Genomic DNA, 24,944 nt, shown 5'->3' with positions numbered 1-24,944 from the left:
AACGCAAACAAAAAATACTGCAACAAATAAAATATGCAACGCAAACAAAAAAAAGTAAACGCAAACAAAAAAATTGGAACGCAACGCCAAGGGAGACTGGGTAATAATTCTTAGTTTCCCGCCAACACTCGTTCCATCCTTTGATTGTTCGCCTTTCCGAAACCATGTTTTGCAGCGAACTTATGACAGTATCATGCTGCTCCTTTAAAAAATCGATAATAACTCTATTTTCATACCCTTGATGAAAGTAATCTTCTATAATCCTACGCAGATCGCTTTCGTCCATAACCAAAAGCGAGTTCCAGTTCATGCTGTTTTGGCGGGAAACTAAGAACTATTACCCAGTCTTCCTTGGCGTTGCGTTCTAATTTTTTTTGTTTGCGTTTTCTTTTCTTTTTTTGCTTTCGTTGCATATTTTATTTGCTGCAGTACTTTTTGTTTGCGTTGCATTTTTTATTTGCCTCGACACTTTTTTTCTTTGCGTTGTGATTCTTCTTTTATTTGCTGCAGTATATTTTTTATTTGTTGCAGTATATTTTTTCTTTGCGTTGAGCCTTCTGGGTCACCGTAAAAATCTCGTTTAACGTTTAAAGCGACATATCAATGACTGCAACCATCGTGTTGTCGCAAACTTTAAAACACGTTCTCTAGTACTAGTGATACCTGCGAAAGTATTCAGTATAATTTCCGGTAAGTTTTCGCGGACAATCTGATCGATTTCTCTTACATTGTGTGCTGAGACTGAAACTTTTCATCTCAAGCAAATCTTCGTCGCACGGTCCAAAAAAACATAGCGAGCAACTGAGCTACTGAATTCAACAACTGGTGGCTCAAGCTGAACAATGAGCGTAGCAACATTGGTTTGCTTCGCACTCTACGTAACCGCTCTACTTTCGATACTATGTCTAAAGTGAGAAAGCTTATTCCACGGAATGACCATGTAAAGAATAAGGACCGCAGTGATGGATTAACTTCTTTCCTGTCAAGCGATGGTTATGTCTGCCACACTCTAATTCCAGAGCTTGATAAAGTCACCCACATCAATCGCCTGGGCATGTATCCGTCTCCTATTAGTGTCTCCATTGCAAACTTTGGATGGCTTCTGTTTCTTTCGTGGGACAGAAAATTGGCTTCTTACACTCTTTATCGCACCCGTTTACATAGTCCTGTCGACAAAATATCTATTATCGAGAAGAATCTTGCTTCAACTCAAATACACTGCGAGGGTATAACGTCGCGTTTCTGAACTTGTCGGATGGTCGTGTCTTAATCGTCGAACTTGAGGACAACCATGTGTACCTGAATTCAAGCAAGATAACATCGATCAGTTAAATGCTTATGGACTCTGAAAGAACACTTTGGTTTGCCATTTACTGGAACACTGGCGGAGGTGCGCAAAGAAGCAGGGAAATTTCTTAAGAGGAACGAGGCAGAATATGCATCACTTGGACATGACAAACGCCGAGTAAACTTCATGGACAAGGCTATCGAAGCGCACATTCAGGCGATTACGTTAGTTGATAGAGAGCTTGTGTTCCTAGCAGACTCACATTCCAAGAAAATACATAGTGCACAGCTCAAGTATGACGGATATGGGGTATGTGCGATATATGTCCAACGCATCATTGGCTATGGGGACGATTGGGATTCTGTTGTCAGTCTTTGTGTGAACAACAACAAGTTGTTTGTGTCACACAATGAAGGCATAACACTAATAGAACTTGCCTCCTGTAAAAGCCAAGTCGTTTACAGATCTGATTGTAAATTAAAGTTAGCTGAAAATAAAAGCCGGAATTTGGCCCTGCCTGGCAGAGTTACGATTGAGAATAACACCTCCAAAAGTAAAAGCGAATGCACTCCTGGAGGGACTTACACTGGCGGACTTAGAATTTACACGTTATTGACTACCGAGCTAAAATCATACCATCTATAGGCGTAAATTACACGACTTCTCATCGCAATTTCAACTGAGAAAAAAAACACCGGTACACTGATCGTGCAGTTTTAAGAGATGGAGTTGGTGATCTTTGTTGAAATCTTTGTGACAAGGAAAAATTCTATAAGGAAAAGATAATTAGTCCTACCAATGAACTGTTCCTTACTGTTAATAAATGTCGTTCAGTTGAAGATTAAAGCTGGAAACTGGCCCTGGCTGACGGAGGTGCCATTGCTAATTGTTTCTCTTGGAGAAGTAAAAGTGAATCGCACTCCTCCAGATCCAACGGTCATATTTTCCTTCTCCTCCGTACCATGACAAAGGACCCTTAATGAACGACACTAACTCGTACTCTTTATATGCCTCTAGACGAACTGGATGATCAAACAATACATCGAAGCCACAAAAGTTTTTAGTATCATCCCATTTCGAAGTGTATGTTCCTGATTTTTCCACATCGGGAGAGTTGCCAGTAGTATCTTTAACTACAATAGATACTGAATACTGACCACGTAGAGAGCCAAAATGTTGAACGCCGTACAGTTCGGCACAATTGTTTACACTAAACTTTACCCGATCAGGTTTACCACTGGTATAACGCCACCAAGAACGCCTCGTACCATCCGCGAAGATCTTGGAAAAGCGGTAACATCGATTCCAATGCTTTGATCCACCCCTTCGTGGTGCTTACGAAAATGGCAAACATGCCGTCTCGTGTAAAATGCCAGTGTAGTGTTTCATCATGACTGCTACCTCTAGAGGAGTAAGAATATTTGAATCAAGCACAAATGATGAAAACTCTTTGACTGACATCAATGGAAACATTATTGCTTTCACAACATCCTCTCCAAGAATTCGCCTCTTTGTCTCTTCATCGGGAGTCAACCCTTGCCTTTCACTTTCTTTGGTGGCTCAGCAATCCACAGCTTTGAAAAGTTCCACTTCTGTTGCATTCATCATTTCCTTCTTCACGAGAGATTCGACAAGAGATCTGTCAACTGTATCAAATTCATGTGATGTCACAACTTTTTCTGTCTGTTTCTCAATCACTTCCCAGCACCGACCTTCCAAATCTTTATCATATTTCTGAGCGTGTGGTAGACTGATGATAAACACGTTCGAGGCTGTGAAATTATCTCGTAGATATTCTCTACATTTCTCAGCGACCGAAGGCACCATGTATTTGTTCGCCAAGTACAACAGTTGCATCACATTACTTCCGTTGAGATTCACTTCGTCGCTGTACAAGAAGCGGAGTAACTCCAATAGACCCTCGTATTCACAGTCAGGCAGTTCAATAGAGTTTTTAGTCTCCGCTATTTGACCATAGAACATGGCAAAGAACACATGACTACTCAGATCGAGCTCAAACTTGTGAGCAGGGATCACCTTTTTACTTTCACTTTCATCGGTCGACACAGCTACAATAAACTTCACATCGCTTAGTAACTCGTTGTTGAAAATAAACTTGGTTCTCTTTGCAATAGATGATAGTTTCGTCTGCCAGTTTTCTTCAGCTGCCATCGTTAAACGTTCTGCCCGCTTCGGGTTTGCTTCACAGGTCGATACAGTGAAACTTCGAGGGGCTCACGGGGTAAAGGAGTAACAGGGCGCTTTCCATTCGACCAAAAATTCCGGTTTGAAATTCCAGGTATTTCATGTGACGAATGGAACAGTATTTTCCGGTTGGTTGGACCAAGTCGTTCCAGGCCAACATGTTTCAAGTTTCGCGCGAAAATGCGAAATAAACAAAGGGGAAAAAAATATGGTGGACTCTTTGTCTCTTTTACTTGCTTTGGAGTTGCTTGACGACTCTGAAGTTGAATCAAGCGATGTATTGGGCGAGGACGACGATATAACGTTGTTCAGTGTAGCAAGCTGTTACATGCGTAGGAATTTAAATCGAGTCTGCGACTTTTTTGAGGGCACGATACCGCTTTATTTTCCTGATGAGTTCAAGAGCCACTTTAGAATGACGAGACAAACTTGCGAGCTGTTCACTCGCGCTGTAATATCCACAGGAATGATACCACTTGGAAATGGATCTGGGCGAGCTGCCATCCCATCCTCAAAGCAAGTTTTAGCTTTCCTTTGGAGTATGGGTAACCAAGAGCCTGCTCGAGCATTCGTAGACAGGTTCGACATTACAGTGAGTTGCGTGAACCGCGTTCTGAAACGCCGTATCACAAGCGGCAATTCATCTTTCAGGCCAATTCATCCGATGGCCTAATGGTGAGTTTCTTTGGTCAGTCACAGAACAAAACAAGTAGAAGATAAATTTGCGACAGGAATGTTCGAATGGAAAGGAATTTTCCGGTTATTCCGATTTTCCGGAATTTTAGGCCAACCTCGCAAGGTACACCTAAAAATCCGGAATGAAATTCCGGGAATTGTCTGTTCCATTCACTCTCCCACCCAGAATTTTCGGAGTTTTTGGTCGAATGGAAAGCGCCCACAGTCAGTCAATACTACTCCCTCAACCTGTTTAAAATGTGACCGCTGAACTTGCATGATATTAGGCTCCTAACTCGCGCATTCGAGTAAATTCCTCGTTTCCAGGCTAGCTCGAGTGCATTCACTGTGTAAACGATTTAGAATCACTTTAAGGACCTCACTCTAACTCCTTTTTGTAATCATTGTCACATTTCTTCTGAGAGAGAGAAATAGTATTAAAAGTAAAAGAGTCTCAATTTGTCAAACTAAATAGCAAAGCCTTTGTGAATTATTGTCATATAGCGTGTCCATCACCTTACCACAGATATTCATGGCAAGGCACCGGCCCAATAAATGGGCCTTGTGTGGCGAAAGACAATTTGTAAGCTAGGGGGAGGCCAAGACTGTTTCAAAGTCACAACTCGTTTGCTTTTATTACCGCTCCCATCTTTCTTTTTAACATCAGCAAGTCTGTAAGTGATTGAGTCAGGGGCGAAAGATTCATCAAAAAAAAAGAATGCGACACGAAGGATAGAAAGGACTTATGCACCTAAGTGTTTGAAAAAAAACTCTTATGCTGTATCTCAAATAGTATAGCAAAAAATAATCGAAGGAGTCCTTAAAACAGTGAGTCTCTCAGTCTAAGGTTTGAAAGACTCGCCTGTATAATAATAATAATAATAATAATATTATTATTATTAAAACAGTGAGTCTCTCAGTCTAAGGTTTGAAAGACTCGCCTGTATAATAATAATAATAATAATAATAATTATTATTATTATTATTATTATTAAAACAGTGAGTCTCTCAGTCTAAGGTTTGAAAGACTCGCCTGTATCATAGATGTCAACAATAACTAGATCACGGAGTTGGTAGCTTGGAAAGTTTATGTTCTTTTATCGCTGCGATATTATGGAATAAGCTCTTACCAGATCATTTCAATCAGTAAGGATGGCGATTGGTCTCGATTCTGGCCTCTACCAGAGTGAACCATTATTAAAATCGTCCTCTTAAACCTTACTGTATACCAGTGGCCAGATCACAATTACTGAACAAGTTAACTTTGCATTGTTCCAAAGCGAGCCGTGACTCGTTCTACGAACGAATCGGGAGTAGTGTCTACGATTCTTTTCTCTTTATGTTGGTGTTTTTAGTTTCGCTAAAACTACCTCCGACTGCTTTCATCATTTTAATGACGTCATCTTTTGTATATCTCGTGTTACTATTTACGAGACTGCAAGTTCTGTTTTGGGTGGAATTAAGAGTCTTCCAGTTGAGGTTGAATTGAAACAAAAGGACATCAGCTTCTGTTTTCTTTGGTCGAAAGTATCACTTACACCACACATACTTATTTTCATACATCGCTAGATAACAAGTTGAGAGTGCAAAAACCGCTTATCGAACCAAGTACTGTAAACTCGTTATCTCAGTACTCAACTAACACGCCCAAATACGCGCTTCTGCACTAACTTAAGCGAATAAAACCAAATGAAAACAAGACACAACAAATCATGGAGAACATTGGATTGTGGGCTGCGAGCAACGCCATCAATCAGTTTATTGAACTACAATTGAGATATATGATTATAATCGTAACCGGATCTGTCAACTGCGAGTAAGCGAGCCAGTGGGGCCAGAAAAAACCTGCCTAAAAAAACCCTGTAGGGAAAACACAGGACAGGAAATCTGGGACGGGCCAGGCATCACTTACGTCCCCCACCAGGACTTCTAGGCAACAGGAAATAGATGGACATAATAAATACGATAAATAAATTGATTGCAGTAAATAGTAAACTAGAACTACAATAGTTATAAACTAGCAAAAAAGCACAAAATAATCGCAAACTAATGACAAGAATAAACTGTAAACTAGCGTAAAGTATACCCTCAGAGCAAAAGCGATTTTGAAACGCTTAAACGAACTTTAATCGTATGTTTAATGTATCTGTTCTTCGAGGAAGGACACCTCCACCCAACATGCATATCCAATAAATCGCCCGGTATGCGCCTACAAGCGGCGTTCGAGCTGCACCGAGCTGCGTGCCGTACTTTGAAACGTCGTCAACAAAGGGCCGGATGCACTTCTTGAATTCCTCTCTAAGAGTAGAATTAGACACGCCCTTGCTAGCGTGGAAATACCCGCCAGATTTGGACTTCACAATACGACGAACAAGCGGAAGCGATGAATTAGACTGCGAAAAAACCTGAATAATTCACTCAGTAATGGAAACTGGGCACGTAGATTTCCCAGACCTGGCAAGATAAGAGGTGTGACCCTCCCGATACTGGTCATTTTTTCGCTTGGAGACATAAATAGACATATGGTCAGCATTAATAGTCACATCCTTAAGGCAAAAACTGTTAATTTCATCAATACGAAAAAACCCATAGAAACCAACTAACAATATGAACAAAAAACGAAGAGTGGCAAGAGAATTACTCGCAACATAACATTCGGCAATTGCCTGCAGCGTGTCTACAGATAAAGGCTCCTTCGGGTTAACAGGACGCGCCAATTTTCTTTTCGCGCCCTCAAGAGAAGATTTCACAAGGGGATGGTTGACAGGACATATTTCTAGCCCAGCCATAGAGTGGGCCCACTTAATGCCATAAACAACAGCTTCTATGGGGGAGACACCCGTATTGTTCGCAAGGCAAACGTTCGTAAGTTCTGTAATAAAAAGTGCAATGTGCAAGGGCTTCGCCAGAATGACAGGGACACCAATCTTCGAGGATGCCCATCCGCGCCATCTCAACCAGCCTGACTTGTACTTAGTTAAGATAGACGGGGCCCTGGATCCCAACTGCAAATCAAGAAGATCTGGAACCAAGCTGCGTAGTAATGGGTCCTCCAAGGCTGCCGCGTCGCTCCAAATCCCGGAAATCAGAACATCTGAAAAACAAAAACACAAGGTGAACGAAACGACAACGGAAAACTGAAAAAAGCAAGCTCATACAGAATGGCAATATCGGTATAAGAGGATATTCCAAACGCGATGGTCGGCTGCGCGGCATAAACTAACCCATACCTACTAAATTGCAAAGTGAATCCAGGTGCCACTTCAGGCTAGGTGCCATTACAGGCCAGGTGCCATTACAGGCCAAACAAACGCCCCATCGGGCCGAACATTAGCCAACTTAGGCCTCAAGACAAGCCACATAAGGCTAAAAACATACGCTAAATCAGGCTCTAAAATGCGCCAAAAAATCCAAATATGCGTAACCAAAAAAGATACCGGAAAAAGGGCACCGCCGGGCTCAAAAAGTATGCCACGAAGGCTAGACAACTCACCTAAAATCTAAACGCAAAGCCAACATTCTGAACTTCGGACAACGACGAAAAATAGAAGGTCGAGAGTTATAGATCTGCTTCTGACCAGGACCCTCCAATAGTAGATCCTCGACTGCAGGCAGAACAAACACTTCCACGACATACGAGCTAAACCGAGAAGACCCTTCACGCAAGAAAGGCCAAAAATGAGCGGAGGGCCATTCGGGGATGATCAATGTCCCGCGGCCAAAGCAAGACATGAGATGACGAACAGAATCGACGATCAGACTAACTGGGGGACATATCCAGTTGTTTTCGGCGCTCCAGTCTTGTGCCAATGCGTCGACCCCACTGCATCCGGGAGAGGCAAACTTCGAGTTAAACCGAGGGAGCTGAGCATTGTAATAGGTCGCGAAGCGGTCGAATGTATGAGGACCTCATTTAGCATCAAGGAGGCGAAAAACTGAAGGATTGACGCGCCAATCGTCTTTGTCAACGAATCGGCTAAGGAGATCAGCCCTCTCATTCTGCGACCTGGGAATCCACTGTGCTTCAAGGGTGATCCCGTTTGAAAAACAAAAATCAAAAATGCTCAAAGCAACAGACTGGAGGTGAGCTTTGGAACTGCCAACAGAAACTATTCTCGCGGCGCCTTGATTGTCGGTGAAAACTTTTACTCTCTTCTGCTGCAGCTTCTCCGCATAGGACAATAGAACATAATAAATAGCTTTCAACTCGCGGTACGTGGAGCTCTGACCAAGATCTTCAGACGTGAACATGCCGCTAGCCGTTACGCCGTCCAAGGAGGCCGAAAACCCGCCGAAGGCGACATCACTAGCATCAGAGAAAATAACCGTCGACAAATCAGGGGGTGGACGAAGAGAATAGCCGTTAAACGAGTCGATATTGCTGTACCAAAATCTCAACTCCTCCAAAAGAGCCGGAGAAAAACGAAGGGTGTGGTCCCACGCTGATCGTGATTCAATTGCCAGGTACATTTGCCTGGTTAGAAGACGTGAGATGGGCCCCACTGCCAAGGCTACAGAAATTATAGAACCGGCGATTCTGGCCAATTCTCGATACGAGGACGACGTATCTCCAATTACAGAGCCTAAAAGACTCTTAAGCTTTTCCACCTTCCTTTCAGGAGTATGAAAAGACATAGTAATAGTGTTAATCACGAAACCCAGCCATTCGCCTACTTGCATGGGATGCCAATGAGATTTGTCTTCATTCACAAGGAGACTTGAGGAGTCGAGCTCTTTCTTTTGGATAATGGCAGCTGCTGCGGCGGAACACTTATCGGGTAGACTTCCGAGCCCATCGTCGAGATAAATAAAGTTATTGTGACCCATAGAGCGCCAGCGACAGACTAACGGACGCAATAATTTGGTGAAGCAAAAACAGGCGCTGCTAAGGCCGAAGGGCAAAATTACGAAGGTAAAATATCTTGGCACGCTGTTGAACTGCCAAGAAAAACCGAGATACCGCTGATGCTCCAAGCAGATATCAACATGATGATATCCGGACTTAAGGTCCCATGTAAAGAACCAGTGCCCCTCCTCGAGGACTTCAGATAGGGAGCGAAGATCCTCGTACTTAAATTTGAACCTCACAAGGAACCTGTTAACGTGCCTGAGATCGATGACTAAGCGCAGCTTCTTCCCTTTAGCAACTGACAAGGGGTTAACGCAAAATGGCGGAACACTGTGCTCAATAATGCAACCGTAGGCTAAAAGCTCCGAGATGGCTTGTGTCACAAATTCAGAATGCTGAAAGGCCGATCTATTATTAGCCAAAAAAACACGAGGGCGGATATTTCGCGAAAGGAAGCCTGTACCCACGCCTGATGGTGTCAAGCACAAATTTAGGAGCATTCAAGGTACTCTTCCAAAATTCAATGGAGGCGCTCAAACGATCCTTGACACCGCTCCTAGTGCTTTTAACATTAAAATCGTCGTAACTACCCAAAAAAAAGGAAGAAAAATCGAACTCAACTGAATGCTGAAGAACGTTCTCTGAGCTTGAATCCACGTCTAGTCAAGAATGGCGCGAGTCACTCTTTGGCGCAACAGACGGCTTAGAACAGAAGGCGCTCAAATGGCCAAACTCCCCGCACTATAAGATAAACAACGCAAATTAAAGTTCTGTATGCGATGGCGTTCACAACCCGAAGGATGAATACCAGTTAACCTTAGACTTATATACCACTATGCAAATAACTACACGCAAGAGACATACCGGAATGCGTACTTAGCGAGGACCACATTCCATACAGAACGTGCAGAAAACAAATATCTGCTAAACTTCGTAACGCAGATATTTATATATTTTCAAGGTGCAAATTGCTTTGTCTCTAAGTTCCTTGTAGCTCCATGATGGTAGAACATAAGGGCCGCTTTGGGGAAAATTCCAGAGTACAAGTCTTCGTGGTGGACTTAAACGCTAAAAGGTTTTATTTTATTGGACTGCAAAGCTAGATTCATACCATTCTTAGGGCCTGATTACATGAGCCGGGCTGGCCCGGTTAGCCGGGCTGATTTCTTTTGTTTTGGTGTTCGCCAAAGCGTGAAAACAAAAGAAATCAGCCCGGCTAACCGGACCAGCCCGGCTCATGTAATCAGGCCCTTAATTTATCTATCTATAGGTGTAAAGTACACACGACTCTTCATCGCAATCTCAAAAAAGAAAAGCACTGATCATCAAATTTCGACCGCTGAAATTTGTGATTTGTATTGAAATCTTTCACATAAGGAAAAAATGTACAAGGAAGAAAATGTTGATCTAGCAGCGAACTGTTCCGTATTTCGAGTAAATGTCAGTTGAAAAGAAATGCTGGAAACTGGCCATTACTGTCGGTGGTGCCATTGCTAGGGTCTATTGCACTAGTGAAAGAGAGTAGCGCTCCTCCAGACTCGACCTTAACGGTCCGTTGACCTTCTTTTCCGAACCATGACATAGGACCCTTGATAAGCGACACCAACTCGTGCTGTTTATTTGCCTCCAGATTAACTGGATGGTCAAATAATACATCGAAGCCATAAAAGTTTTGAGCCTTGTCAAATTCTGAAGTGTATTTTCCTGAAGGGTTCACAACACTGAAACGTTTGAGGTTAGATCTTCAACTTCAGTAGATACTGTATATTGGCCACCTTCAGAGCCTAAATGTTGAACGCCGTACAGTTTGATAGGTTTGTTTACCCTAAAGTTTACCCAATCAGAATCACCCGAGATATAAGACCAAAACCTACTTATCACGTCGGGGTGGATGAATTTGGAAAAGCGGTAACATCGATGTAAATGCTTTGGTTCAATCCTTCGTAGTGCTTGCGAAAATGGCAAACATGCCGTCTCTGGTAAAACACCATTATAGTGTTTCATCATGACTGCAACCTCGAAAGGAGTAAGAATATTTGAATCAAGAACAAAGGAAGCAAACTCTTTGTCTGACATCAATGGAAACCTTATTGCTTTCACGACATTGTCTCAAAGAATTCGCCTCTTTGTCTCTCCATCGGAGGTCAACCCTTGCCTTTCACATTCTTTTTGGACCAGTGATCAACAACTTTGAAAAGTTCCACTTCCGTTATATTCCACTCTTCCTTCTTCACGACAGATTCGACAAGAGATCTGTCAACTGAATCAAATTCTTCTGACGTCACAACTTCTTTTGTCTGTTTCCCAATCATTTCCCAGCATCGTTCTTCCAAATCTTTATCTTCAAATGTCTGAGCGTGCGGCAGAATGCTAACAACGTTCGATGTTGTCAAATTGTCTTGCAGATATTCTCTACATTTCTCAGCGAGTGAAGGAACTATGTATTTGTTCGCTTGGTACAACATTTGCATCACGTTACTTCCGCTCAACTTCACTTCGTCGCTGTACAAGAAGCGAAACAACTCAAATAGACCCTTGTAATTACAGTCAGGCAGGCTAACAGAGCCTTCGATCTCCGCCATCTGACCATAGAACATGGCAAAAAACAGAGGACTACTCAGAGCGAGCACAAACTTGTGAGCTGGGATCACCTTTTTACTTTCGGTCGACGCTGCTACAACAAACTTCACATCGAGGGTCATCAAGGGTCTGGGCCCAATGGCGGTAAGACGTGTTCCGAGCCTGTCCGTAATTCTATTAAGTTTTTCGCTGTTGGCTTTGTTCTCTGTCAACTTATACTCTCTCAAGCTCTCGAAGAATGCTCAAGTGTATTACGGGGATAAATTCTTCAAGTATTTCAACTCATACCCGGTCGATTTCAATCTAATTTCGCCAAGGCATATGTCAAGGATCGGCGGCCATTTTGTCACCTCACCTCACAAGAAGTTTCAGAAGTCAAGAGTGGCGTACTATTCAAACTGTACGGCTTCCTTCAACCCGGTTGCTCTTTCTGTGGTTAGAAGTGGAGACATTCATCCTCATCCAGGACCTCACAGACAATGTAACTCAAGAAACCCTGGTCCACCTTTGGGAAAGAATACTCTTAAAATATCTTCCTTTAACGCAAGAAGTTATTCAATATGTCTCTGAATAGAGGAAAACTACCTCGTGACTGGAAGTCTGCCAACATCACCCCAGTTTACAAAAATGGTGGTAAAGAATATGTTTCTAACTATCGTCCAATTTCTCTAACATCGCTTGTAGTTAAGACCCTAGAGAAGCTAGTCACAAGACATATTATGGCTCATCTAGAAGATCATGACTTGTTAAGCCCTCATCAATATGGCTTTCGAGCTGGTTTTTCCTGCACATCCCAACTTATTCGCCTATTTCACTCCTGGGCATCAGCCTTAGATAAAAACAAAACATCAGATGTCGTCTTCTTGGACTTTGAGAAAGCGTTTGACTCAGTCCCACACAAACATCTCATCTCTAAGCTTGGCCGATATGGTATCAATGGTCAGATTCTCGAGTGGCTAGGTGATTTCCTGCAAGATCGTTTCCAACGTGTTGTTCTGGAAGGTGAAAGCTCAGACTGGTCCATGGTTTACTCTGGTGTCCCTCAGGGAAGTATTGTTGGGCCAATGTTGTTCTTGTTGTATGTCAACGATATACCTGAGAACTTATCGTGTTCAAGTGAAATGTTTGCCGATGATACTCTATTGTTTAACTCAGATCATCCATCATCTGTTCATCAACCTGTGTGAAAGCTTGTCTCAGATCGTAGACTGGTGTAAAAAGTGGCTTTTGAAACTTAAAGCAACTAAATCCAAATGTATGAAAATCACGAGATCTAGATCTGTAACACCTTGCTCGTACAACATCAATTCAATCCCACTGGAACAGGTTAAAACACACAAACATCTTGGAGTCATTATATCATCTGACTTATCTTGGAAACCGCATGTTCTCTCTGTTGCTGCTAAAGCAAATAAGATACTTGGCCTACTAAAGCGCACATTTGGGAAAAGCTCTGAAGCAATATCAATTGGATACAGGTCTATGGTTCGGCCAATTGTTGAGTATGCCTGTCCTGTGTGGAATCCACATCAACAATATCTTTCTGATAAGCTTGAAAGAGTGCAAAGGAATGCTTCCAGGTGGATCCTTGGTAGTTCTATCGACTATAGTGAACGTTTGAAGTATCTTGGCTGGCCAACACTCAACTCGCGTCGTGAATTTCTTAGTTTAGTGCAATTGTTCAAATTCATTAATGGTTTTTCAAGAGTAGACTTATGTGATTACTTAACTTTCTCCAATAGTCGGACGAGATCTACCAACAATGTCAAAATCTGGACGCCTTATGCTCGAACAAATATCCTCAAGAACTCTTTTTGGTATAAATATATAAAAATCTGGAATGACTTGCCAAGTGACATAGTTAGCTCTAGCTCTGCTAGTAAGTTTAAAAAAAAACTGAAAGAACACATTTTTAAATAATATCAATAATATTGCACCGATATCCATTTATCGATTGACTTGTTTTTTTCAATAATTTTTACCTTTACATTTTAGTTTTATTTTTATTGCATATTGCTTTTATTCTGGGGGCTGCCGTCAATGAGAATTTAGTTCCTCTCTGGCTTGACCCTTTTTGCCTTTTTGCATCTCGATGTTATTTCTATTGTTATCTGTCTGTATTATTATTATTATTATTATTATCTTATTATTTAGGCAAATGAAGTTGTTATAAATAAATAAATAAATAAATAAATAAATCGCTTAACAACTCACTGTTGAAGATAAATTTGGTTCTCTCTGCAATAGATGATAGTTTCGTCTGCCAGTTTTCTTCAGCTGCCATCGTTAAACGTTATGCCCGTCTCAAGTTTGCAACGCAGGTCGATACAGTAAAACTTAAACGAGCTCACGGTGTAAAGGTGTGACAACTAGTTAGTCCTAATCAGCTATTTAAAATGTAACCGCTGAACGTACAAGATAACAAGCTCCAATCTCACGCAACCAAGTAAATTCCTCGTTCCCAGGCTAGCTAGACTACATCACTTCAAGGACCTCAATCCAAATTTCTAACTCCTTTTTGTTATCACAGTCGCATTTCTTTTGGGAAAGGAACAGTATCAATAGTTAAAGAATCTCAATCTGTCAAACTAAACATGAAAGCAAAGCCTGGGCCTGTGTGAATTATTGTCCTAAGGTGCGCTAATCACCGTACCACAGATACTTCATAGCTGGTCGTACTAAATAAAAGGGCCTCGTGTGGCGAAGGACAATATGTAAGTTAGGAGGAGACAAAGACTGTTTTAAAGTCACTCAACTCGTTTGCCTTTATTAGCGCTCCCGTCTTTCTTTTTAACATCGGGTGGTCTGTAACTAACCTAGTTACGGGCGAAAAAATTCATCCAAAGAACAGAATGCGATACGGATACAATGAAACTATACGTATATGTATTTAAAACTATTCTCATGCTGTATCTCAAATTACGGCAAATAATAAAGGAGTCCTTAAAACAGCCAGTCTCTCATCTGGGGTGTCGACGACTCTCGTGTTACATAGTTGTCAACAGTGACTCGGTCTCGGAGGCAGTAGCTTGGAATGTCTATGATCTTTTATCGCTACGATATTATTGAGCAAGCTCTTAGCAGATCATCTTAATCAGTAAGGGTGGCGATTGGTCTCGATTCTAGTCTCTACCAGAGTGAGCCTTTATTAAAATCGCCCTTTTAAACCTTGCTGTATACCAGTGGGGATCACAACCAACAAGTTTACTTTGCTTTGTTCTTAAGCGGGCTGTCACTCGTTTTACGATCTAATCGAAAGTAGTGACGATGATGTCGGTATTTTAGTTTGGCCGGAATTACCTCCAACTGCATACATCATTTTAACGACGTAAATCTCTTGTTACTAATTACGAGACTGCAGTAAATGGCTTGAACCCGGGGGTAACATGTGAAAGTGTAGTGTGATCGTCCGGGTGAGTGTGGTCCTGAGAAGGAATGTTGTCGGTGATAGTGACTGACCTTTCGACAATCTGTGCGGAAGTCAACATCAGAGTCAAGTGAATAGTTGTTGGCGGTAGAATGTTCTTATTTCAGTTCGTGTAAAATGATTGGTCAGTTTTGCCGTGATGTTATTGACTGTAAGACTCAAGTGGCGTAAGTCGTTCGTGATTGGTCTGTTTCGATCCGTCAGTAAAGTTAGGTCGTTCTGTTCGGTTCGTTTGTAATGTTTATATCGTGAATGAGTCGTTTGTATGGAGCCGGTAGTAGTTGACATCTGTTTAGGGGAGTCTGTTCTAAGTTAGTAAACCAGCTTTCCGGAGTCGAAAGTAGTCAGTGCTGTAGGTTAGGCATTGCGCAGAGTCCCAGTCAATATTGTGGTTCGTAAGTCGATAATGTTCAGCAACGTGATTGTTGACATCACCTTTCCTGGTCGCCTGTCTGTGTTCAGTCACTCTTGTTACGGGGTTTCTGCCAGTCTCTCCGAACAAGAACAACTACAACGACGACTTCATCCGACGAAACACTCACCGACCCACTACCACTACCGAAACAAACGACACCGCAACTCCTACGACTACAGCAACCATACCGTACATAGAAGGCATGTACGGTATGACTACACTCACCCGGACGATCACACTGCACTTCCGCAAATTACGAAACTGCAATTTTTTGTTTTGGGAGGAATTAAGAGTGGTTCAGTTGACGTTGAATTGAAACAAACGGACATCAGCTGCTGTTTTCTTTATTGAAAAAAAACGACTAACTGAATACCACACTTAGTTATTTTCCTAAATTTATTAATACATTGTTAGGTAACAAGTTGAAAATGCATTAACCGCTCATCGAACTAAGTACTGTCAATTCATTATCCTAACACTCAACAAACACGCCCTAATACGCGCTTTTCTAGGTTCAAAAGACTTTGCTCGCCAGCAAGCTCCCTGTAACTCAATGACAGAGTATTAAGGTCACTTTATTCGAAACCTGAGGGTCGGAGTCTTCGTGGTGGACTTAAACTAAAATGTTCTACATTATTAAACTACCGAGCTGAAATCATTACATATCGTTTTCATTTCTCTATTTATAGGTGCAAAGTACACGACTCTTCACTGAGTATCTCAATAAAAGAAAAAAAAAAACTCTGATCGCCCAGTTCCAACAGATGAACTAGTTAGGTCCGTATTATAATCTCTCAGACAAGGAAACATCTACCCAGGAAAAAAACTAGCTCGAATAGTGAACTGTTCCGTGTTGTTAATAACTGTCAGCTGAAAATTAAAGCTGGAAACTGGCCCCTTTGGTGGGTGGTGCCATTACCAAATTTTCCTCTCGTAAAAGTGAATCGCACTCCTCCAGATTTAATGGACGTTTGTCCTCCTTCTCCGTACCATGACACAGGACCCTTGATGAGCGATACTAACTCGTACTGTTTGTTTGCCTCTAGACGAACTGGGTGATCAAATAATACATCGAACCCATAAAAGTTTTTAGCATTATCCCATTCTGAAGTGTATGTTCCTGATCGTTTCACAACAGAAACGTTTGAGGTTGGATCGTTGACTCTAGTAGATACTGTATACTGACCACCTTCAGAGCCAAAATGTTGAATGCCGGACAGTTTAATAGGATTGTTTACAATGAAGTTTACACGATCAGGATTACCCCTGTTATAAGACCACCGACCATATATCGTACCTACTTGGAGGATCTTGGAAAAGCGGTAGCATCGATTTGAATCATGATGCTTTGATTCACCCCTTCGTAGTGCTTGCGAAAATGGTAAACATTCCTCCTCAGGTAAAACACCCGTGTAGTGTTTCACCATGACTGCAACCTCAAGAGGAGTAAGAATATTTGAATCAAGGACAAAAGAAGCAAACTCTTTGTCTGACATTAATGGAAACCTTATTTCTTTCACGACATCCTCTCCAAGAATTCGCCTCTTTGTCTCTCCATCGGAGGTCAACCCTTGCCTTTCACATTCTTTGGTGGCCCAGTGATCAACAACCTTGAAAAGTTCCACTTCCGTTACATTCAACTCATCCTTCTTCACGACAGATTCTATGAGAGATCTGTCAACTGTATCAAATTCATCTGATGCCACAACTTCTTTTGTCTGTTTCCCAATCATTTCCCAGCATCGTTCTTCCAAATCTTTATCTTCAAATGTCTGAGCGTGCGGCAGAATCCTAATAACGTTCGATGTTGTCAAATTGTCTTGCAGATATTCTCTACATTTCTCAGCGAGTGGAGGAACCATGTATTTCTTCGCTAGGTACAACACTTGCATCACGTTACTTCCGCTCAAATTCACTTCGTCGCTGTACAAAAAGCGAAACAACTCCAATAGACCCCCGTACTCGCAGTCAGGCAGGCTAACAGCGTCTCCGGTCTCCGCCATTTGACCATAGAACATGGCAAAGAACACAGGACTACTCAGAGCGAGCACAAACTTGTGAGCTGGGATCACCTTTTTACTTTCACTTTCGTCGGTCGACACAGCTACAACAAATTTCACATCGCTTAACAACTCGCTGTTGAAAATAAACTTGGTTCGCTCTGCAATAGTGGATAGTTTTTCCCGCCAGTTTTCTTCGGCTGCCATCATAATGTCTGTTTCCAGCGCGCTTCGCAGATACAGTTTGTAGTGAAGCTTCAATGCAAACGAAATAATCTAACCAGACGCATAGCTTCGTGAACTCGGGCTTTCAGTCCCTTAGGGGACTGCCGCCTTGCCATTGTTACTGTCGTCAGGCCCGTATATGAACTTCATATATTCATCGTATCTGATTTATCATCACGGGTTTCTTACGAATCAACTTAACGGCCTGCTCCCAGTTGGCTTGTTAGCTCAATTGGTAGAGCGCTGCACTAGTATCGCAGAGGTCAGTAGTTCGAATCCCGTACAGGCCTGATTCTTTTTTTTCAGGTCTGATTTTCGCTATTGCATAAATAGCGCTCTCTACTGCGAGGATCGTGCATCATACGTAAGTCCACTTGTGTTTGCTGGAATGTAATGAATGCTGTTATGGTAGTAGCCTGCGTAGCGGCCCTCTGGAGCCTGGCGCGAGAAGGGGCGCGAGGGTCGCGCCAGGCTCCAGAGGGCCGCTACGCAGGCTATTATGGTAGTAGATAACAATCAAAACAATATATTACTATATAGGAGTAGGTTACTACAGATTCCAAAGGTGGAAATTTAAGGACTTTTCAATGACTTTGAAGGCCAAGTTTTAGAAAATTAAAGGACCACTTTTGGAAAGGTTGCATAAGCAATTTAAAAATCATTAAATATTATTTCTCAGCTTTTCCATGAAAGTACTGCAATTTTCAACTTGAAAATTGCCTAGAAAAAGCATTGCAAAAACCAAGCCCTAGTCCTCAAATTCAAGTACTTTCAAGGCTTTGAATTTTTAATTTTTAAATTCAAGCACCTTCAAGGACTTTCAAGGCTGTTACAAACCTTGAGTAGGTAATGTATTTGCTTTTAACTGGAAGGAGAAGGGAATTTTTCATCTATTATTGGTGCTGAGTCATAGTTTGTTGCCAATTTATCACCCAGAGGGAGTTGTCAGAAATCAGTAGATTGAAGCAATATTACTGTTCAGTAGTTCATATTGTTTTTAATAGAAAAATCTCTTGTTGATGGCCGCAACAAGAGAAGCAGTGCTATTTACAGTTTTAGTATATTCAGTTAGAGGCATTTGACTTTCATCAAATACCAAGAGGGAATACAGATATTTTGATTTTTTCGTGGGTTCAAAAATACATGTCATACAAAAAACTGAAAACCATATAAAAAAACTCTGTACATTCACCAACATGGCGGCGATGACGTAACGTGCAAACCACCTATACTTCAATTTCATTATCCTCTGATCTACCCTCACTGAACAATTCAACAAATACTTCTTATCATGTTTTTTAATTTTATTTAATCTTACCCTCTTCGTATTAAGCTTACAAATATCTTTGTAACTCTTCTAACCCTCACATAACGTCGTAGCCAAGAGGACTTCGGTATGCTTGGACGAATACGCACATAAACAAATACCTTCAGTTTTCTGCCCTTTCTTCTGAGACGTTTCAGAGTAGCTTCTGGTATTCTACTGGGTTCTCGATCACGTCTAAATACACGGTTGTGTTTACATGTAAACATAATATGACATAACTCGTTTGATATAGCAGGTTTCGCTTGATATTTCTCGATGAAAGGTTCACTCGTTAAGGATCGCTCTTAAATTGATCTGTCGTAAAGTTCGCGGAACGAACCGTTCCCAAATCGCTCCACAAGTTTTAGTGCAGTTCTACCGCGAACGGTGTGTGACTTTGGCGTAATAGCCAACGAATTTCTTTCGGGTACATCAAGCACAAGCAAGGAATATTGTCCACGAAGGCAGCCATTTGCTTTCTTGCTTTAAAAGAAAAGTACGATCTAGAAAAAGTTTACTTATATCAAAAGTTCCTTGCTTGCATTGTCCTAACTGGCTATTCATTTGAGCTAAAAGCGTTTTGGTTGCGAGGAATTACGTTCCAAAAATCGGCATTTTCAAATTGAAATCCGCCATCTTTGTTACGACGTAGCAATAGTCAAACATGCTAATTTTATATCCCTGCTGAAGAGGATGTAAACAAGGAGAACAGCGGCGAGGGAACGCTACTTATTAAATTCTCCACTTGGATTTTAATCTAGCTGAGAGGATGTAGTACACCCATTTATGATTCAAACGAAACATGGCTTGTTTTCAGGGGAAGGAGATACTTCTGTTGAGGAAAAAGAGAGAGTGAAAGTCAACAAAATGAATTTCAAGATGAAACGTCGACTCGCTCAGTCGCACACGTCTTGGAAATCGCGAGTGGTTCTCTTGCGGCAACTGTCAAGGGAAGCATACGGAAAACGAGAATGTATCCTCCTAAGAATTAAATGTACCAGGACGCTGACTCAACTTGATCATGAAAAGCAAAGGCTTTTTTTTCAAATAGATCCTCGCTTTGGAGTGATAGTTATTTTGCTAAAGAAGACCGCAATGCCCGCTACGGATTCATTTCACATTGCTACCTCGGAATGAGATGAACTATTTTTGCACTTACAGGAACCCAGCTTCGGTGTATAACTGAACACGAGCCATTTGGAACTAATAAGATCAGCCCCAATTGGCATGCAACAAGTTAAAAATGATAGACTTGTATTTTGAAGATCATTCTTCGTATGCGTAAACACTGACAAACACTTAGTTGCCAAAATTAACGGAGACAAAAGGCAGAAGTTGATCGTTACGAATTCAATTTTGTTTGTTTCAGCATTTAACTTTAATTTGCAAAGGTGTCTTTTATCTTTATTGCTTGGAATTAGCTTCAACGCAGTATTTTTTATTAAAATATGTTTGAAATGTCGCGACTTGTGTGAAGTAAAGCATTGTTATTTTCTTCGCGCGCCGGAAAGTCGCCTCTATCATACAATAGAAATTACCTCAATATAACTGAAGCTAAAATGAAACTTTCGATTTCTTTTGAAAGCATAAGCACTGCATAATTACGTCAAGTAGTTGGTTGGAAGACATATTTTATTTTAATTGTGCCCAATTGATATGATATAGTGAAATATGGGCGCCTGCCTGACGAAGGGCAATATTTTGTATTTGTCGCAAACGTCACCCTGACAATTTGGTAGCGATGTATTAATCAGATACAATGAATATATGAAGTTCATATATTATGTTCATCGCTATTGTATAAATAGCGCTATCTACTGCAAAGGATCGTGCATCATACGATGTATTAATGTCATTTAGTTTTTTTCGTAGGAGAATGTGACTGGTGGGATAAAGAAAATTTTCACGGTGAACTCATAACAGACTGCGGAAAGACAAGATATATTTGTACACCACTTGGAAAGGCGCATGATGTTGGAAATCGGCTTTGGTCAAGGGTGGGGACTGAAAATTTACCACACACAGTGTACCACCATTTCGAGCTTCAATTTATTCGCTTACAATAAAATGGTTTGAAAAAACTCAGAATTAATAACTGAGATTTGTGTTGAAAATGGAAAAGGTAAGTATAGCTTTCAGTTCGAAGCGAAGGTCAACAAGGAAAACTTACATGCTTGTATATCTCGCTGGAAGTCTTCGTTTTGGCAGTTCTGAGGTTTTACAGGGTTCGTCAAGCCGTCGTCGCGGGTTATTTTTGGCGGCTAACTTTTCTTTAATATTTCACTTTCCAGTAGCTTGTGGAGGCTTACACTTTTTCCTTTTGAATTTTAGTATGTATTTTGTCATTAAACCACAGGGCAGTTGACCTCATTTCAACTATTAAGAGTATTCGAAATTGTTTTCACAAAAGGCCAAACTGGTTAACAAGGACAAAGTGCCGAACTAAGTTTGACTATTGCTACGTCACAATGACGTAATATCCAAGATGGCGATTTTCTAACCCCGAAAGTAGTAAAAATGGGCAACTTCGAAGCGCTCCTGTCGCTAATACAAAGCAAACTGGACAAAATGGCAGTTATTTTCGAATTTCTGAGGAAAAAGTCTTCTAATTGAGATAAACTTTTTCCAGACCGTACTTTCCCTTTAAACCATGCGCTCTAGAGTTCATTCTACTTATGCGCGTACATTGTACGCATGCGCTGTACTGGAACTGTGTTTTGTAACTGAACGCTAAAAATAAAAATAAAAAAAGAAACACAGCCGAATTTATACCTCGGGCGTTGCTTTCAGAAAGCCGGTGTAAAAATCCAGGCTACTAAACAGTTGAAAATATGACCGCTGATTCGACGTGTTTAAAATAGGCTCGTATGTCACGCAACTGAGTTAATTTCTCGTTCCCAGTAGATCTCGCATGCATTTATGTTTTAAAATCACTTCAAAGAATTTATCACTCCTATTTGTTAGTATGCTTCCACTTCTTTGAGAAGAAAAAGAAGTATTAGAAGTTAAAGAATTTGAATATATCAAACTAATTAGCAAACCCTATTTCAGATATATTTTTGTGTAGCGTGTGCAAAACCCTTACTGCAGATAGTTTACACTGCTTTTGATAGTGAGGGGAGAAAAAATGTGTATGCAAGGGAGAGGCGAAGTGTTTTTCAAAGTTATAGCTAGTTTGTATTTATAACTTTAAACTACACTACGCAAAATTTGTGGCTACGTCGTGTAAATACTGATACGATTCACTTTAATTCCTCGATGGAGTAAATGACGTAGGTTGAACCAAAAAAAATAATAATAATATATACAAATGTTGCACTATATACGATATAAAGAAATAACAAACGCCACGACGAAAAGAGGACTATAAAACACTTACATTGTTACGGCCACACAAAAGACCAAGAGTGATACTGCAATTACGAAACTGCCGAGGCCCAAAAAGAGAAAAGTAGCTGAGCGAAAACGGCGATACGTTACTGAACTGCGCTTAGCACGAGAAAACAGGCCTATTACCGCAACGTGTACATCGGTAAATTATGCGAAATTGCAATAAGGCGGAAATGAGGTGGAAATAAAATCGGACAAAAAGGGCGTCGATGAAACAATAAGTATAAACATTCGCTAGTTAAGAGTGAAAAGACTTAAAAAATGAACTTTAAACATGCAAAGAATCCAACACGAACACATGTTGCACTTAGAACTTAAATTAATGCTTCAACCTTTCTCTTGATATAACTTCTACTTTTGGTCTCAAAATTAACACCCGGCGGTCTGTAACCAAATCGCGGGCGAAAAGATTAAGTACTCGGAAAAAATCTACAGCCGTGAAAAAAAGATAATAGATCTAGTAGTAAACTTTTTCTTTATTGTTAATAAATGGCAATTAAAAATAAAAGCTGGAAACTGGCCAATTAGATGGGAGGTGTCACTGTGAACCTGGAGGAGTGCGATTCACTTTAACATCTTGACGAGCTTTTTAGCTCGTCAAGATGTTAAAGTGAATCGCACTCCTCCAGGTTCACATTGCTTTTGTCGAGATAGTACTAATTCACGATTGAAGAGTCTGAATCTGTCAAATTAAATTGCAAACCCTGTTTGAGTTTTGTCGCATGGTTTGTCAGCTTACTTCAGATATTTTGTATCTCGTAAGAGACAGAGTCGGTGACGGAGCTTTATCCAGCGAGAAACGATGCGTAAGCTAGGGAGATGGCAACTGATTTGCAAAGTCACAGCTCGTGTGCTTTTGATACTGCGGCCTGTCTTTCTTTACATATAACCTCTACTTACTGACTCAAAATCAACACCTGCCAGTCTGTAAACGAAACACGGACGAAAAGATTCAATAAAAGTACAGAATGCGCTACGAAGGATACATTAAAACTACCCATATTTCTTTTTAAAACCATTCTTTTGTTTTGAAGTATGGAAAATAATGAAGGGGTTCTTAGATTGGGAACCTCATGCTAAAGAAATTTCGAAAAAGATTGCCTTTGGTAAAAGTACTATCAAACGCATAAGGAATTTTGTTCCACTTGACATACTTCTCACTATTTACAATTAATTGATTCATCCTCATTTCGACTATTGCAGTATAGTTGGGAATACTCCCCGAGGGACTTTATCAGAAATTACAAAAGCTACAGAACTGTGCGGCGTGTATTATAACCTTCTCTAATTCTGATAGTAATACTAGTTTTTTTTGGTCGCAAGAACCACCAACACCACACATACTTATTTTCATAAATTATTGATAGAATCTGGAAATTTCATCTATCCGGGGAAAAATCAGAAAAGAAATACTTAAACTTTTGTACACCGGATAAGCTTGCCTACAAAGTAGAAGCTTTCGGCTAGACCTCTAGCCTTAAGCTAAGTTACTAAGTGGTGAAGGCTAGAGGTCTAGCCACAAACTTTTACCTTTTAGGCCACCTCATCTGGTATATTTAAGTTTAAATATTTCTATTCCAAATTAGTAATACTTTACTGGGTAACTTGTTGAAACTTCAGAAATCGCTTATTAAACTAAGGACCGCAATTTCTTTTCCCTCTCAGTGAGCCATTCAGTTTAGTCGTGAGCCATCCAATTTTTGTGGCCGGCAATCCAATTTTTGTAGTGGGCCATCAAATTTGGAAGTGAGTCATTTAATAGTTAGCCATCCAATTTAGGAGTGAGCCATCCAGTTTGATAGTGAGCTATTCAATAGAGAAATGCAGCATGTCTAAATTAATTCAGACTATTTTTTTTTTTATATTGAAACAATGAGGTCAACTGAATAAACGCAGGTAACTTTTACCAAAGTTCATTGAGGATATGCTCGATAGCAGGCTCCTCAGTGGGGAGCCCCAAAGTTGTGCGCTGTACTCCAATAAAAAACCCTAAAAGTATCAAAAAAGGGGTGGGTGGGTGGGGGGTAGACCTTTCTCGATTATGCTAGTAAAACTGGTATTTAATGCTATTAGAAATTCTCGCATAAAGCCCAAAAAAAATTCTAAAATAATGCCTGATTTCTTTAAAAAAATGCCACTTGAATTCTAAAAAATGCTTTGTTTTATTTCAAACAAAACGTACAACTGATACTTGATAATTGTTTGTTTATAAAACTTGGGGTCCGAATTAAAACTTTTCCAGCCAACAGCCACTAAACAGTGATATTTGAAGCACTACCATGCGCTGGGTACACACAACCTAGACTAGCACAATTCTGTTCAACTTCTAACTCATATAAAACGTTTACGTTTCAGTTTGTGTTAGTACGTCATGTAACGGTAATGGGCTCCTGACACGCACAAGTAACACAACACAAGTACACAAGTAACACAACGCAAAAACAGTCGAAACAGACAGAAAACAATCAAAATTGCGAAACTTTAAGATTATTTATCCTTCTGAGTGCTGAAATCTGGATCACAGTCATGATAAATGACAGAAAATGTTAGCAATTCTTTTTGAAGAAAAAACGAAAAAAATGCT

The 24,944-nt window shown here is 40.7% G+C and overlaps 2 protein-coding genes and 2 pseudogenes across 2 annotated transcripts; all 4 read right to left on the bottom strand.

Annotated features, from left to right (window-relative positions):
* Window positions 1-2,002: 2,002 nt before the first annotated feature.
* Window positions 2,003-3,566, bottom strand: LOC111339134 (BTB/POZ domain-containing protein 6-like; annotated as a pseudogene).
* A 2,312-nt stretch (window positions 3,567-5,878) lies between these two features.
* Window positions 5,879-7,412, bottom strand: LOC111339137 (uncharacterized; annotated as a pseudogene).
* A 2,861-nt stretch (window positions 7,413-10,273) lies between these two features.
* LOC111339160 (BTB/POZ domain-containing protein 6) lies at window positions 10,274-14,072 on the bottom strand. Its single transcript, XM_088736470.1, is given in 4 exon segments — window positions 10,274-10,733; window positions 10,736-11,188; window positions 11,191-11,711; window positions 13,799-14,072. Coding segments are annotated over 4 exon segments (1,332 nt in total). The 5' UTR covers window positions 13,882-14,072; the 3' UTR covers window positions 10,274-10,458.
* Window positions 14,073-15,787: 1,715 nt separating this feature from the next.
* On the bottom strand, window positions 15,788-18,026 carry LOC148721933 (BTB/POZ domain-containing protein 6-like). The gene has a single exon (XM_088736561.1). The coding sequence runs from the start codon at window positions 17,647-17,649 to the stop codon at window positions 16,306-16,308; it is 1,344 nt and encodes a 447-aa protein (XP_088592687.1). The 5' UTR covers window positions 17,650-18,026; the 3' UTR covers window positions 15,788-16,305.
* Between the last annotated feature and the right edge of the window lie 6,918 nt (window positions 18,027-24,944).

Source organism: Stylophora pistillata, chromosome 10, assembly GCF_964205215.1.
Source record: "Stylophora pistillata chromosome 10, jaStyPist1.2, whole genome shotgun sequence".
Taxonomy (NCBI): Eukaryota; Metazoa; Cnidaria; class Anthozoa; order Scleractinia; family Pocilloporidae; genus Stylophora; species Stylophora pistillata.
Note: the sequence above shows the minus strand (reverse complement) of the source record. Positions and strands in the feature narration are given on the sequence as shown.

What these genes read in the sequence shown, in the direction of transcription:
- LOC148721933 (XM_088736561.1), bottom strand. Translation starts at nt 17,649, where the DNA reads ATGATGGCAGCCGAAGAAAACTGGCGGGAAAAACTATCCACTATTGCA.